General features: G+C 37.5%; 1 protein-coding gene across 1 annotated transcript in view; it reads left to right on the forward strand.

Annotated features, from left to right (window-relative positions):
• Window positions 1-16,234, forward strand: part of SYN2 (synapsin II) — a 191,284-nt gene that overhangs the window by 152,363 nt on the left and 22,687 nt on the right. The window contains exons 9-10 of the mRNA XM_074914213.1: window positions 1,547-1,649; window positions 13,958-14,107. Of these exons, the coding sequence (XP_074770314.1) occupies window positions 1,547-1,649; window positions 13,958-14,107 (253 nt within the window). The remainder of the gene's footprint in view (window positions 1-1,546; window positions 1,650-13,957; window positions 14,108-16,234) is intronic.

Consider the following 16,234-nt stretch of genomic DNA (forward strand, 5'->3'; position numbering starts at 1 on the left):
CATTTTTTTTGCAATGGAAAATACTATGATGTGGTCGCTCTATCATCATGACTCAAAGGCTGGTTCAGGAGAGAGCAGGACAGAGTCTGTGAAAGGAAATAGCTCTTATTTATTCTCACATCCCAGCCACTGAAAGAGAAACAAGGTTATGCTAAATGGCTGCTTTAAAACTGTGGAGTTTTAAGCAAAACATGTCCTTCAACTGGTGGAACTGTGATATCTGCCTGTATAACCTTCAAGATCATATCATCACTCATTGGTGCCCGTGAACAGCTATTCTATTAGATAATGAAAGTTCTCAATGCTATTTTGTGTCTTATCAATCAATCCTTGTCACTGAGCGAACACACTCAGCTTACATCACCTCAGAACACTCTCAGCAAAGTATTATAGCTCCCTGTTATGTCACTAACAGTTCTGTACTTGATCACAGGAATTGCCTGGCTCTTTTTCTAGTAAGTTCTACTTCACACACACTTGTTTAGTCAGATAATCTCTCTATTCGTAGGATGGATAAAGCTCTCCATGCAAGGAAAATAAATCGTATTACTGCATGTAAAATGGGTAAATTGTCCACTCCTCAGTCTGTATTTCCTACTATGAGGTTAGAAATCAAATGGAGGAGTTCTTATGTTACAGTAGTGTATGAAACACTATCCTTTCTTAGGAGTTGTATAATCCCTCAGAGTTCTTTACATTTCAGTTGAATTTTGCTGTGGTTGTCTATAACCCTACATGAAGAACATTATCCTTGCCTACATGCTACGTAACTTTTACGTAGTGTCACGCATGTGTTTCTCTTGCATCATCTTAAGGGTTGTTTTGCCTTGATTTTTCTTTTGCCTTGTTCAGCGATGTACATATTAAGCTATCATTGCTACTTTAGAATATAGTTGGGTCTGTAATTTAAGATGGAGACTCATTCTAGTTTTCCTGATAAAAGATTGAAACCCATCCGTAATTAAGGACACTACCAAGCATAATAGACAAGAGGATTGTCACACTGGAATCTGTGCACAGATGCACAAGTTTGAATTTCACAGGAAAACAGAAGCCCTGTTCCCTACTTTCTAAAACCTCTTGGCATCAGCGAAGCCACAAAAACTGGTCAGATGATAAATGCCCCTTCTGTGGAGTTCTCCCATAAAGTACAGCCTCAGTTAGCAAGCTGTACTAGCGTAGGGGTACTGGCACCGCAGGATGGGATACAGCTAAATGCTGTTTGTGTTCCAGCATATCTTATCTTCAGATTACTCATGGTTTAGAGCAGACATGTGTTTGACCAGTATAAACTGGGACAGAATCCAGCATAATATTATGTTAGGATACAGAGCCACAGCTTCTCTGGATTCTACTTGGAAAAAGTAGAGTAATCAGTCCAGTATCTCTAAGTTATTACTCTGGGAAATACAAATTCAGTAAAACTGACAATATACTGAAAAATCATAATTTAGAGCAAATATATAAAATATGTTATTAAGTTAAGCCTATAAAAAAACAAGAGCCTGTTGAGATACTCACAGAAAAAATTATTTTTATGAAACAGGTACAAGCTTTGGGTTGACACCTGTTCTGAAATATTTGGTGGTTTGGACATCTGTGCTGTTAAAGCTGTACATGGAAAGGATGGAAAAGATTATATTTTTGAGGTAAGCAATCCCACTCTTCTCAATATATGCTTTTATATATTACAAACACCCAAGTAAAGAACATATGTGATAGTTGGGCATTGGCTTATTTGTGTTTCAGGAAAGTCTGTGTATTCTTGAGCAATGTTTAAATCATAATACAAAACCACATGTCCAAGTTAGTGGCAACACTTGCTGGAAAATGTAACCATATATATGGTAATGTCTTTTAGTGTTTGAGGAAATGTACACAAACTACAAAACAAAACCAAATGTTGATGTCACATTTTCCCAACCCTTACGATGTCTTTCCTGAGCAGGCTTACCAGTTTTTCCTGGAAGGTTTATAGATAGCACTATCCCAAGGGAAACCCAGCAAAATTATACATTTAGATGGAAAAGGAAATTAAGAATGAAGTGGAAACAAGTTTCCTTTTTTCTAGCCTAAATGTTACCTTTAAGATCTGATTCCTCACGCATCAGAAGTATCTGCTGTAGATAATTTTAAAAGTTAAAACTTAAAAGTTTAAGTTTTTAATTTACCTCGTTTGTTATGGGTAAATATAACTTTGTCTAGACATAAAACAGAAGATGATCACTTGCCTCTCACACAATTGAGGATTTCTTCAGCATCTTCCATGTTCTTAGAATTTCATTCAGGAGATAGGCAAGGATCTTCAGAATCTCCCCACTCCAAAAAAGGTTTATATTTGCTAAAGCAAAAGTAAGTATTTTTTCTAAACCATGAGAGTAATGTGGAGATTATAGATTGATCTTTTCTAGTTATTTGTATCCATTTAGAACAGAAAAGCTTTGTAGAAGTAAAAATCTTTGTTTTGTCACAGTGTTAAGCAGCTCTATGTTTCTCTTCACTTTTCACAAATTTATTTATCAATATTGCAATTGTCAATAACTTCCAAATCTACCAATAGCACTCTAAAGGACTGAGCAGCTTGCAGCATTAAAACTTCAGTAAAACAAATAGAATTAATCACTACCTCCTGAGATGCTGAGGAAGATTTCAAGAAATCCTGTTTTCTTAGTCTGCCTGGGCAAATTTACTGTGTCATCTTGTATCAAAACTCACTGGAGCGTAAAATATAGGATTCAATGCTCAACCTCCTCTGTTGCTCCTTCGTATAGGGCAGTCTTTCCCCTCCACTGCACCCCAAAGTTCCTGTTAAATCTGTAATGCTTCACCCAATGAAATCTGGCTGAGATGTGAAAGAGTGAAAAAAAAATTATTTTCCTCTTTATGAAAACACGCCACTCTGACTTCTGATGCTACAATATATAGGAAACTCCTGAACACAAGATTTGTCACATCTGCTACTTCTCAGCTTGGCTGTAGCCATGGGTGTATCTTGGACATTTCTGCTTACTGGGACAGCATTGATTTCTGCTCACAAGTAATCTCCTTTCCAGCAGTTGGGCTTTGGCAGCCTCCCATATGCCATTTAAAGCTTTGTAGGATACTCTGCAGTTCCCATAGCACATAAATGTCTCAGAGGATGGGTCTCAGCATTTTCCACATGCACCTATTTATCTAAATTCATTACATTTGAGATAGTTCGTGATGATTTGGCTGGCTTTAATCCAATAAATTTTGACCCCACCATTTAAACTATAAAATAATATACATTATTTCAAGACATAAAATCTTAGTTATCTTACCTCATAAGGTAGTAGTTAAAAAATTAAAAGATTGCATGCCAAAAGATGCAAAACTAGAGTAGGATTGCATTTAACAAGTACATTCTTGTTAGAACTAGAGGTTTCAGACATAAAACAGTGTTGTTTCTTATACACTGTAGCTAAAGCTAGTCTGAGAAATGACTGACATCAGCCCACACTACTTACTCCCTCCTACCAATCTCTTTCATTCCTTACTTTCTTTTTATCCTGCTCATTCTGTACAAATATACTTGGACCTTTTGTGCTCCCAAGTGAAGTGAAGGATGTCTCCTTTATTTTAACAGTTGACACTTCTGCTGCACTCCTCAGTTATCAAGTTCCTGTCAGACTAAATGCATTTCACTTTCATTCACTGAACTTGATTGTTTCTACGTTCTTGATATTGCACAATTTTTCCAATTTTTGAGAAAAGCTAGCAAGCATCATCAGCTTCCACTGAAGTCAGGTACACAAACTAATTCCTGCATCAGGCCTGGGAGGCCTGGTGGGTAGGAGGAGAAGGGGGAGCAGTTTCTTGAAAATGAAATAGCCAGTGCAAATTATATAAGGGACCAACAGAGTGCCTCACTTCCTGCTTCTGAACAAATCCCCTAATTTTCCATGCCAGATACAGTCATACTTCTAAAAAAACAGAATTCTGAGAACTGCAGGATACATCAGGATCTGGGTTTTATGTAGTGTACATAATAAATGTTGCAATTAAAAGAAAGAGTGGCTAGATGCGTGATAATTCTTGCTGTTCTACAGAATCAGCTGAATTGTTTGGAAGACGGCAATGCTCATCAGCAAGAGTATTTAGAATCTGTATAAGACATTGAAATGTAGAATTGTTTGCGAAGTTCACATCCAACAGAACATCTGTAAAACTTACGCTCGTTTGCTATTGAAAAGCCAGCTTACATCAACAGTTATTACACTATAATTTTAACAATTATTGCACTATAATTCTATGATACAATGAAGAGTAGAAGACCGTCTGCACCAGTATAGGAAATTTTTTGCCTTTTGTGCATTTCAACATTGGAAAATAAATGTGTTATTAAAGCTAGCACATATGTGCTGTAATCAAGAACCAGAGCAGGACCATCAGTCTGTAAATACTGGGTTTACACTCCAATTGCAGTCCCACACCTATGCTCTGATTTCATGATGACTGGTACACCTACTACAAAACTAAATGTTTCTGTATTACTGACACTTTAATTCTGCAGATATGATGTGACAAGAAACATACAAACTTCCTAATTTATGAAAGAATTTATGCAGATATGATCTTCCTGGTTTCTCAGTTTGAGCATTCAACCGGTGTAGCCACCAATAGGAAAGCATACATACATGTCATCCAGCTTCAGAGTGAGTATGAATTAGGGTAGAATTCTACTAAAGTAGAATGCTTCAGCATTCTAGACAGAAATTAGCTTCAGAGGCATTTTCTGTAATAAGGTTGGGAGAGCACCATTTTACAGGTATAAGCATTCAGTACATAGTGCATGTTTTGGCAAAAGTGTTCAACAAGAGCTTTAGGACATGCATAATCCAAGACTATAGTTTTAAATACCCACAGTGTTTAAGTATTACATGTAGCAACTCATCTGCTTACAGAAACTAATTCTAAACTATGTTAGAAAGTATAACACATGAGTGACTTCTTATATGACTGTTTCTGGAAGGTTACTAATTGTCCTTTCCTTTTTTTACCCTAAAACGATAATTTTATTGTTTCAGTGTTGTAGCCATTCAGCTGCTTTGTGATGGTCATTTTGTCATTCCTTGGTTTAACATTCTGCTTTCTTTTATTCTCCAAAACCATGGAGCAACAAATTGTACCGGTGGCTGATATTAGAGAATCAGTACAACATTGTGTCTCATGAATCTAATGTTCTAGCTGTACTTCTTTAAAAAACACCACTATAAAGTGATTCTTTATCTCTGATCTAGTACGGTACACTTACATTGCAGGTAAGCTTGTGTTGGTTCTTAATGTTAGATCCAGTCATCACGCCCCACTTCTTTGAGAAGGGTAAACATATTTTTTTCTGGTTTGGTTTCTCTAACAGTTTCTCTTCTATATATATTTGATTAAAAGAATGAGAATTTTTAAACAACTTATTCTTATTTTTAAGCCTCATAGCCATTCAAGTTATGTAAAGTGTGTTTGCTGTGTAAGTAGAGTCATGACTGTTCGGGAATAGCATGGAAGGATTAGAGAACTAAAATGAAAGGAAAAAAATTAAGGATGTTTAGTGGCACTGAAGTATCATTCTAGACACTTAATTTTCAGCATACATAAACCTTGTTATGAAATAAAGAAATACACAGATCTTTATTACTGTTAGCTTCTTGTAGAGGTCTTCCTCTTGGGATGCACATGTTCCTTTGACCAAATAGGTCTCAATGTAATAAAGAAACAAGAAATTGCAGTGTAAGTACAGCTTTTCACATTTTATAGCTTTGGGTACTAGATTTGTGTCCATTTTATAGATTTGGTTGGTTCTCCAATGCTAGTTTGTGCATGAGTATCTTCATATTTCTATAGCCACCCTAGAGATTTCTAGTGATTTGAACAAGCTGAAGCCAATACTACTATTATTTCCCAAACATTATAAAAAAGATACATTTGTAGTGTACCGTTCATGTTTCCACACTGCTATAAATTCTACTCCCAGGGGTATTTTGAAGGATGTTCATTTGTGCCTTCTTTCATCCCCAGGAAAAAAATCCAGACCAGTTTGTCTGAAGACAGGAAGAATGAAATATTGAAGTCATAATATTATTCAAACACAGTACAACCTCTGTTTTTTTGTGAAGCTACAAGCTCTCTGTAGTTTTCTTAGGTGAAGGCTGTAAGAGGTAACTTTGTCTTTTAAAAGAACATGGTTTTCTAAAAGTTGTTCCCTGGAAGAAATTACCTCCTCTCAAAGAACCTTGTGGTTCTTCTTGTCTTTCACTTCTCAAAAAAGCTATCTCCAAACTCCTACTAGGGAGCAGTGAACTAATTAAAGAATCGCTTAGCTAAAAGGAAGGGTTATCAGGTTGATCAGGAGAAAGGCCAAGTTAATATTCTGTGTAACAATTTAGCTATTCATTTAGGGTCTATTCTTTTCACCTCAGTAGGCATACTTGACTGCCAACCATCATCGTGCCAGAGACAAGCTGTAGGAATAAGAATTTTATTAACACATCATTGCAACATACTTTTTAACTGTCTCACCAATTCTTGCTAATGAGACATCAAATTAAGGTCCATTAAACTTTAACTCCTTAAATAGAAGAAGGACTTTCAATCTTTCTCTTTTTCAATTAATTTTTCAATACTAGAAGGAGCAGATACTTGGACATTGTTCATGCTTCTGACTCCACTGAATACTATCGTGATTCAGTCTTGGACAACCAAACCTCTGGGAAACTAAACAAAAATGCATATCATGATGGTGTATGAGTAAAAAAGAACAAATGTGACAGAATCTTTTAAAGTGACCTTGCAGGCAGTCTCCCAAATTTTGCTCAAAATTGAATAGGTAGGTGACTGCTGCAGGTGTCTTATTTCTACTTGCCTTATTTTGACCTAAGCTATATTAAAATTAGCTTCCAAGTGGTTTGTAACCTAGAAAGATGCAAACTGGAATTCATAAAGAATATTTTCAGCCTCTGTAAGTCAATACAAGAAACTGAGAAACAGAATTTGATGGGGTTTTAATATTTGGTGTAATAGATACCAGTAATCTACCAATAGATTTCTGGAGGTGCTGCAGTCTATCAAACTACTAGGAAAATACCATCAACTCCACAGTATATATACTGTGTCAGGTGTAGTGTACAGCACCAGCACTAAGTATGCTGTCTCTCACAGACTTCTGTATTCCTGTATTTGGTGTCCTGAATAATACTGGCTAAAGTACATGAAGAAATACATCAGAAGTGAGCAAAGGCTGGAGAAACTTGTACCTCATGCAGTATTTGTGCACAATTTTAGATAAAGTTGTGCTTTCTAGGAAATGCTATCTATATTATTTGATCTACGATGCAGCCAGAGCTATGCTGCTGACTATAGCACAAGTTTAATGAGCACAAACCTCTAATACAGTACTTGCAAGTGCTCGGGAGCTAAGCTTTCTTATTCTTCTATCTTAATCATATACCTTTCCAAAATTCAGCACCGAAGACTGGACAAAGACATGAAAATATATTCTGTTAGAAGTATTTGGTAATATCCTTGTAAGTGGTGCATCACAGACTACAGGCATATTTAGATTGGCAGGGAACTCTGGAGGCCACCTAGTCCAACTTTCTGCTCAAAGCATGAGTAACTTCAACGTTGCTCAGACCTCATCCTAAAAGAAAAAAAGAGACAGAGAAGTTTTGTTTCCTACCATGTCTGCCAATATTGTAGATACAAGTCTCCTGTAATAAACAGATTTAAAAAAAAAAATCTTTAGGAACGTAACTTTATCTCTAAATCAGGTGATCTGGCATACAAATATGTGCAGGAGTGGCAAATAATAATAGCCATGATTTTTTTACATACTTAAGTGGCTTTCTATCCATTAAAGAATATCCTGTATTGACATTAGTAAGGGAACTAAATCTAGCTGTAATAGTTGATAAAGTCAGAAGTCTCTCATAATTTACGATCTGATACTATAAGAAATTATGATCTGGTACTATAATAAATTTTCAACATTTAGGTACTCTTTTGGTGATATAACTAAGTTATATGTCTGTGAAGATTCATATTTCCAAAAGAAGACACTTTCCCTCATTTCCTAATAGGACTTGATCTACTTAATAAGAAATGGCTAAGAAGATACAGTTCTAGAAAAAAACCAACCTTTTAGATTACTGTTTTTCCAAGTTTCTGATACATTAGTGCTGAATTCATCAATATATTCCTTCATATGTGGGCTTCGTGTGACAGAAAGAATTCAATTTATCCAATTAACTCTTCTGGGCCTTTTTTAGTATTTTGGAAGAAACAGATTTAATCCACTGAAATTTTCCAGACACCATTCCAGAAATAATGACATCAGCTGTTCTTTTAGACAGAAAAGTAAATAAAGTGTATCTACTGACTTAGTTAATGAAGGGGGAAAATTTGTTTTTCTAGGATGCTAGTTTTCATTTGCATGGAGCAATAATTATTGGCCTGTGTGAATATCATTAATATTTTGGTTTCCATCTAAGAATAATTATTCACTTATATTTCTTTCACATAATATTTATGTTTACTGTATCTATTGTCAAAATACCTGTAGTTTTTTAAGTTTTAAATTTTTGATTAGCAACAATAGCACTTCTTATATGTGACTATCATCCGGTGATTTTGATTGGACATAGAAATCACTTGCTTGGTTTCTTTTCATTCCAGATTAAAACAAGACCCTATAAATTTGTCTGTAGGCACCAATTCCTTCACCTAGGAATGCTTGATTCACTTTCCCAGCTGTTCTTACTTTTTCTGCAGATGTTGTTATTCACCCACTACAGGAGGGACTGTAAAAATTTCCTAGCAGTCACCACTGATTTTCTGTTGTACTATCCCCTACCAAGTTCTCAGGTGTGGTTACATTTCCAAATACAAATTATTCCTGCATCTGCTGTAGAGACCTCAGGGAAAGCCCCAAGATTACTTCATATCCAGTCACTCCCTTACTTCTCAGAAATCACACCATCTCTTCTTACATCCCATTCAGTCTTAACTGACCTCCTCAAACTATTAGTTTTTCTCGATATCAGTTACTTTCCCCATACTTAGAACTTTCAAATTAAAATCTTGTATCAGCCTCTTTACAGTCAAAATTTTCACCACAATTGGAGACATTCAGCTCCCACAGAAACAACACAGAAGAATAACACATTCATAACATAGCAACAACACAATCCAGCCTCTCTTATTCACAGACAAAAGTGAATTTTTTTAGGCTTCACACTCTCAAGCATGGACCTTCAAAATTACCCTGATTCACAATGAAGTTAATTCCTCCTCCCTTGGCACTTACCAATTATCATATCTTCGCCTGTAATTCATAGGCCTTTTTCCAAATGAAATCCATATATCATTATTCTGTCTGACTCCTTGGACACGTCTGACTTGCAAGCCCTCTGTCTGTTCCTTCGTGTTCATCTTATATTTCAGCATCCTGACAAACACTTCTTTCTTCCACTGCATCAACAGAGCTCTTTACCTTCACCCTTCCTTTAATCTCCACAACTCCGTCTTTCCCAGAAGTGTTTGGGCTGGGGCTTCGTAAAGCTCTATCTAAGCAAGAGATCTTTCTTAATCCTTTGGTGGTAAACATATTATGTAATGGAGAGCCATGTCTGTACAATGGCAGTCAGCATAGTTTCTCCTTCAGACATGGTGATGCCTTTGTAATTACTGATATCCTATAACTGCACTGTCTCCGTTATTAATCCCATGCCTTTTCCTTTCATATTCATCAGAGTTAAACGGCATTTCTCTTTCTCTTTCTTGCCAATCTCAGTCTTGAAAGCCAAATTTCAAATATTTGCCTTATCCACACTAGCAGTGGAGGGCACAGACTAATTCACTAGAAGGTCGTATCACTGAAAGGTCAGTATTTGGTTTTGTCACAGTATTGTTTTGACTTCAACATGCTGCTGTAGTTGCTCTTACTACTGGTAATATAGACAGTCAGTCTCCTATATAATATAAAGATACATTAAGTGCATTTCAGAATATGTTTTCTGGGTGATAAGAGAAATTCATCCCATAGAATTGGTTACTGAAATGCATATAAATGAAAGATAGAAGCAATATGAATTAAGTGGCCATAATTCTTAGTCACCCATGCTTTTACTGGCATTTGCAAAAGTATCGTATTTGCTGTTATAAATTACAGATGTATTTTTTCTATGAAATCCTTTTAGTGGGAAACTCCAATATTTTAAATAGCTGAACTAGGTACTGAAAAAAACCCTAGCTGTTTTTAAATGGTATTTTAAAACTAGTACAGACTGTAAATAGACTATTTATAAACAGGATGCTTTGTGTATGTTTAAACTTTGTCAGATCCTCTAAAGTTGGGGTAATGCCAGCATGACATTCCTGTTAGTCACTCACAGGTTTTAAAAACTGTTAGTGTTACCCAAAATATTTGTAATCCTTAAGATACGTTTGTATAAAACATTACTGATTGCTGATAACTGACAGTAATTATTTTACTAGGAAGGAAAATAGACTGCATTCTCTTACAGAAAAAAAAAAAAAAGAAGAGACAACAAAACCCACCCTGTAAATTATTCACCTTGATCTTAGCTTCTTTGCCAAGGAACAGCAGAAGTGCTCCTTTCGTAAGGTTAGCATCTGTCCTTGAGAGCGACAGCAGCTATAACATGGAGAGGGAAGCCAAACCTCTTCTTGGCAGCCACAGGCAGCACAGGGTGTAAATGCTGAGCTCTGGCCACTAGCCATGCCTGCTCGGCAATGCAAGCGGTAGGAGCCCCTTCAGCCTCTGGCCACCTGTGGCCTCCAGCCACCCACATTGCCTCTCAAGTCCTATCAGTTATTAAACTGAGCAGTGTCCTTCAATCGAACCACTTTTAAGCCTTGATGATCTTTCGCTCCCCCTATTTAGTGACATTTCACTTTGGGATCATTCATTTTCTTGATAATCTTATGCCTTACTTTCTCTTTTTACCATTTTGGCTACTTTGTACTTCAGTATATCGCCAGATCACATTATAGTTTATCATCATCCAAGACTTGGCATCTGACTCAGTCCTTGTTCAGTGTTAGGTTCAGCATATCTTTGGCCAACAAGTATGGCAACAAACAAAAGGATTTTTAACAACATCAAAACCTGCCCAAGTGGCAAAAGACTGTCAAGGGCAAATGGCTATGGTTTTTAATGCCATATGCATTTGTATAATACATGCCTCAATATGTGAGTAGGGCAGCTATGCTTGAGGGCTGTCTTCAAGAAATAGAAGATCTTCTCTACTGAAGTGGACATGAAGTTTTGAGCAACACCTCAAGGCTTCTTTTGTTATCTCTAGCCATAGAACTACACTTTTCACTCATGTTCTGGTAAACAACATGGCAGTATCCCCTAAAGAAAGTTTATATGTAAACTTGCAGTTGTAGAAGTATTTAAAAATAGAAATTCAGTAAGAACCCAGTCCTCCAGATCTTAATCCTGTCTAATCCTTTGGCAGGACCTTATTTTAGGCAATTTTATTCACAGTCATTCCAAATATTTTATTTTTTTTTTTCATCTAAGTGGATGGTAAACAAAGTTAGGTTTTCTTTGCACGCTTGTGGAACATATAACTGTTGCTTCTGTTGCTGTGTAAGAAGGGGGGTTAATATACACCTGATAGTGAGAGGGGCAATATTTTAAAAAGTAACTGTCATCAATGCCTGCTCTCAAGGGGAGCAGATTTTCAGACAACAGAAATAACTCCCTCTCTGAAAATCAGATGTTTTGCAGTGGACAACTAAACATCCAATGTCCTTTACACTGACATCAAGACATTCTAACTTTCAGTCATTATTAACACTTTAAAGTCCTGGCCAAAGTATTTGGCACATATGGTTGCCCTCTCCCTCTAGGCATTATGCATATTACTCTTGCAAGAAAAAACTCATGATAAAATGAAGTGGATCTTTAAGCACTACAGCAGTTTTAAGAAATTAAAAACACTGGTTTTGTTCCACTAAAAATATGTTTATTAAAAAATATGGTCAATTTAATAGAAACTTTCTGTGTAATTATTAAGCCTTTCTTCAATATTGTTGATGTGGTCAGAGTGGAAAAGCATTCGTTCTTTTCTTAGGAAACATTTGCTCTGGACTTCAATCATTATTTATTTGTTTACTTTGGGGTTATTTTAAAGCCTTTTAGTTGTGAGGAAGCTTGGAGGAGACATCGGAGATCTGAAAATCCCAGAACAAGCGTTTCCAACATTTTGGTTCCCCTCAACTGCTCAAGGCAACAACCTATAGCAGAATGCCTACTGGAAGGGATGGGAATCAACCCCTCTAGCCAAAATAGCCCTGCTTCCCAACAGCAGAGCTCTTTCCAGTTCTTTTGCTAGGGATTGGATAGGAGAGAGGGAAGTTTAAATTGTTTCTCTGGCCACAATTGCCTGTGGCAGTAAGAGTCCTCCCTCGTTCTTTTGACTCTGTTGAACCTTTTCAGACTTGTTCCATTTACCTGCAACAGAGAAGGAACCTCAGAAGTCAAAGACCTACAGGAAGGTGCACTTTTGGAAGTACTAAAGCACCCTCATAAAACTCACTGATTCTTCTGCAGTTGTACAAAACCCATGAGGATCCCTTACTAATGATTCTTTCTTCCTTCACCCAGCACCACCACTTCTCTTACCAGCGCAGTTTATTATTGTGTTTACTGCAGGATTTGCCTAAACTGGTGAGAAATCTTGTGTGAGATTTGGCAGCTGTACAGCTTTTCACTGACTGAAAGTTTGATTGACACAACTCAGTTTGTACAAAGACTGTGACTGAATCAGATATAATGACATCCACACTGCTAATGTAGTCTGACTGCTTTATCCCTGGCAGTCTCTTAATAATTATTAATACTACTGATTGTGTTGTAGGCCTCGGCCACTTGTGATCCATACCCAGGAGAAACACCAGAATGCAGGACTGCAGGTGAAATGCCTTCACCTGCTTCTGAATACCCTTGATACATAATGAAAAAGGATTGCAGTTTCTCAAAAGTAAATTAAATCCCTTTTATTGTTGAAATAAGAATTTCTACTGCCATCGTGAATAATAGTTGGGGTTATTATGTTACGCTTTTATTTCCCCTGAAGCAAACACAGATGCGGCAAAAGTAGATCCATTGTAAAAATAGCAAATACTCCGTAGAAATAGCAAATGCTTATAACACACTGAAGTGACTGAATTCAATAATAGTTTTATTCATCTGAATAGCTGAATTAAATAATTGCTGAACACATTTCCAGAACGGAAATGTGCACATTTTTATTTGCCTCCCTAATATCTTGATTTCTTTGTAGAAATTCTTACTTCGTTTTTGCATCAGCTGCACAGCAGCCACAATACGTTTCAAAAAAGCATAACAATCATAACAAGGTCTTATTTAAAATTTTTCATTAATCAGTAAGGATTCAGCCTTCCCTAGCAGAAATCCAACAATTAGCAAGGAAGCTGAAGTTTTGGATTGCGTTTCCATGTTCTGTTTCAGTGGATGAACATGGTATGAGCCACAGAGACATATAAGGGAGAAAAATCTTCAGAAATGCCACTTAGTGCAGACAATTACTTCAGATTTTTGACAGACCACTGAATAGCCTAAGAATTCTCATTTTCCTTATCTGCTCTGTGCTTCCCACAGGAGTCATGTTCCCCAGAGAGCATATGCCCAAGTATCATACTGAACCTGTATATTACTTGAAGATTGGAAAGGGATGACATTGTAAAGTTGCTGTTCTTTTGCTCGGCTGACCCATATCCTGCACTCAGGCTTTTTTTTTTTCTCAATATGACATATAACATTTCTATACGTCTCGTTTGACTTTTGTTAAAAACAATTAAGTAAATAAATGACCTGACTTTCTAACAGATGTGAAATAAATTTACTTTGGTGCCATATCAATAGCTGATATACTGTTTTATTTTACAGGTCATGGACTGTGCAATGCCTCTGATTGGTGAGCACCAGACTGAAGACAGGCAACATATAACTGATCTAGTTGTAAGCAAAATGAACCAAATGTTGTCCAAAACTCCTATACCATCTCCTCAGAGACCCACTGCCACTCAGCAGCCTCAGGTAGGAAACTTTTGGTTTTAAAATAGAACATGTTATTCTGTCATTTTAAGCTCAAAATTTTCCTCAAAGAATTTGGCTGGAAAACTATGCAGACATATCCTGAACTACAAGGGTGCAATAACTTATTATGTTTTATAGGTTTGTTATATTTAAATGAGTTTATCTCCAGATATAACCGAGAAGTGGAAGTGTTGGTGTGTTTCTACCAGTAAACTGATAACTGTGAATTATCAGGCTTTGTATTGTTTCGTTTCAGTTACATCTGTATAAAATGTCATGGAAGTAATAAGAAGCACTGTCAGAGACTGTCTTTGCCCTGAGGATGTCAGAAAGAATATTAAGACAATAGTTCTTGTGAGAAATGGATTACATGATAATATTTTTTTATGTGCATCAATTTACGAAAATACCTAACAAATCTAGGAAACTCCTGAAATATTTTTAGCATACTAGAAAACTTGTGCCAAAGGTTGCAGATAAATGCATTTCACATTTTATCTTCCATGGCCTGATAGTTAAAGAGTGGGATGCAGAATTCTGTCCCTGGCTTTGCTACCAGCTGGCTTTCAGACTTTGTGTCTGAATCATCTTTGTGTTTCCATTTCCATGCTTACAAAATGTAAAGTCTATTTTATTGATCTTTTAAATAAGTTCTGAAAGTGTGGTATTTTTGTAAAAGGCTCTAAGAATTTAAAAGTTTTGCCTTTAAATTGGAGAGATATGGATTTGATGGGTGGACTATTAGATGGATGAGGAATTGGCTGGGTGGCTGCATCCAGAGTTACAGTCAACAGCTCAACTTTCAGAAGGAAACCAGTAACAAGTGGTGTCCCTCCAAGGTCGGTACTGAGACCAATACTGTTTAATATCTTTATTAATGACATATATAGTGGCATTGAGTGCACCCTGAGCAAGTTTGTGGATGACACCAAGCTGAGTGGTGCGGTCAGTAAGCTAGAGGGAAGGGATGCCATCCAGAGGGACCTGGATGGCAGGATCCTGTACGTGGGTCATGGCAGTCCCCCAGTATCAGTACAGACTGGGTGATGAATTGCAGAGAGGGCTTGGGGATACCAGTGGATGCAAAATTGGACATGAGCCAGCAGTGTGCACTTGCAGCCCAGAAAGCCAACCATACTGTGGGCTACATAAAAGGTGTGGCCAGCAGGTCAAGAGAGGTGATTCTCCTCCCTCTACTCCGCTCTCATAAGACCCCACCTGGAGTACTGCATCCAGCCCTGGAGTCCCCAGTATAAGAAAAACATGGACCTGTTGGAGGGAGTCCAGAGGAGGCCACAAAGATGCTCAGGGGGCAGGAGCACCTCCCCTGCGAGGACAGGCTGAGAGAGTTGGGGGTGTTCAGCTGGAGAAGAGAAGGCTCCGGGGAGAACTTATAGAGGCCTTTAAGTACTTAAAGGGGCTACAGGAAAGGTGGGGAGGGACTTCTTACCAAGACCTGTAGTGACAGGATGGTTTTAAACTGAAAAATGATAGATTTAGTTTGGATATAAGGAAGAATTCTTTACAATGAGATGGGTTGCGGGAGAGCTGAGCACGCACACGACCAATGTGATCAAGCAATGCCCGTTTATTACAACTAAGAAAGCCCTTTTATAATGTTCTCCCGCACACGTGAGTAACATGCAGTACAAGTCCTCAAGATTGGACAGTTAACTTAGCCCGCGCTTTAAACCTTCTTATGATTGGATAAAAAGTGCCACATCAGCCGTGCCAGGCTTCCTGCCTTATGTAACTTCCTCTTCCGTCCCAACCCCTTCCAGGGGTTGTTTGTCTCATCGAGTTTCTCCCCCCTCATTAAGGGTCACATCCTTATCGCACTCTTGCTCGGCTGAGGCTCTTATCAGTCTTGTTCTCACACAGGATTGCTCACATGTCCATTCTCTCACAGAAAGTCCTCTTGAATCCCAACAATTGGTAAAACTGGAACTGGTTGTCCAGAGAAAATGTGGCTGCCCCCTCCCTGGAAGGGTTCAAGGTCAGGTTGACGGAGCTTTGGGCAACCTGGGCTGGTGGAAGGTGTCCCTGCCTGTGGCAGGGAGTTGGAACTAGATGATCTAGGTCTGTTCTAAATCAAACCAATCTACGATTCTATGATTCTTTGAAAAG

This window comes from Athene noctua, chromosome 10 (genome assembly GCF_965140245.1).
Source record: "Athene noctua chromosome 10, bAthNoc1.hap1.1, whole genome shotgun sequence".
NCBI classification, from domain to species: Eukaryota; Metazoa; Chordata; class Aves; order Strigiformes; family Strigidae; genus Athene; species Athene noctua.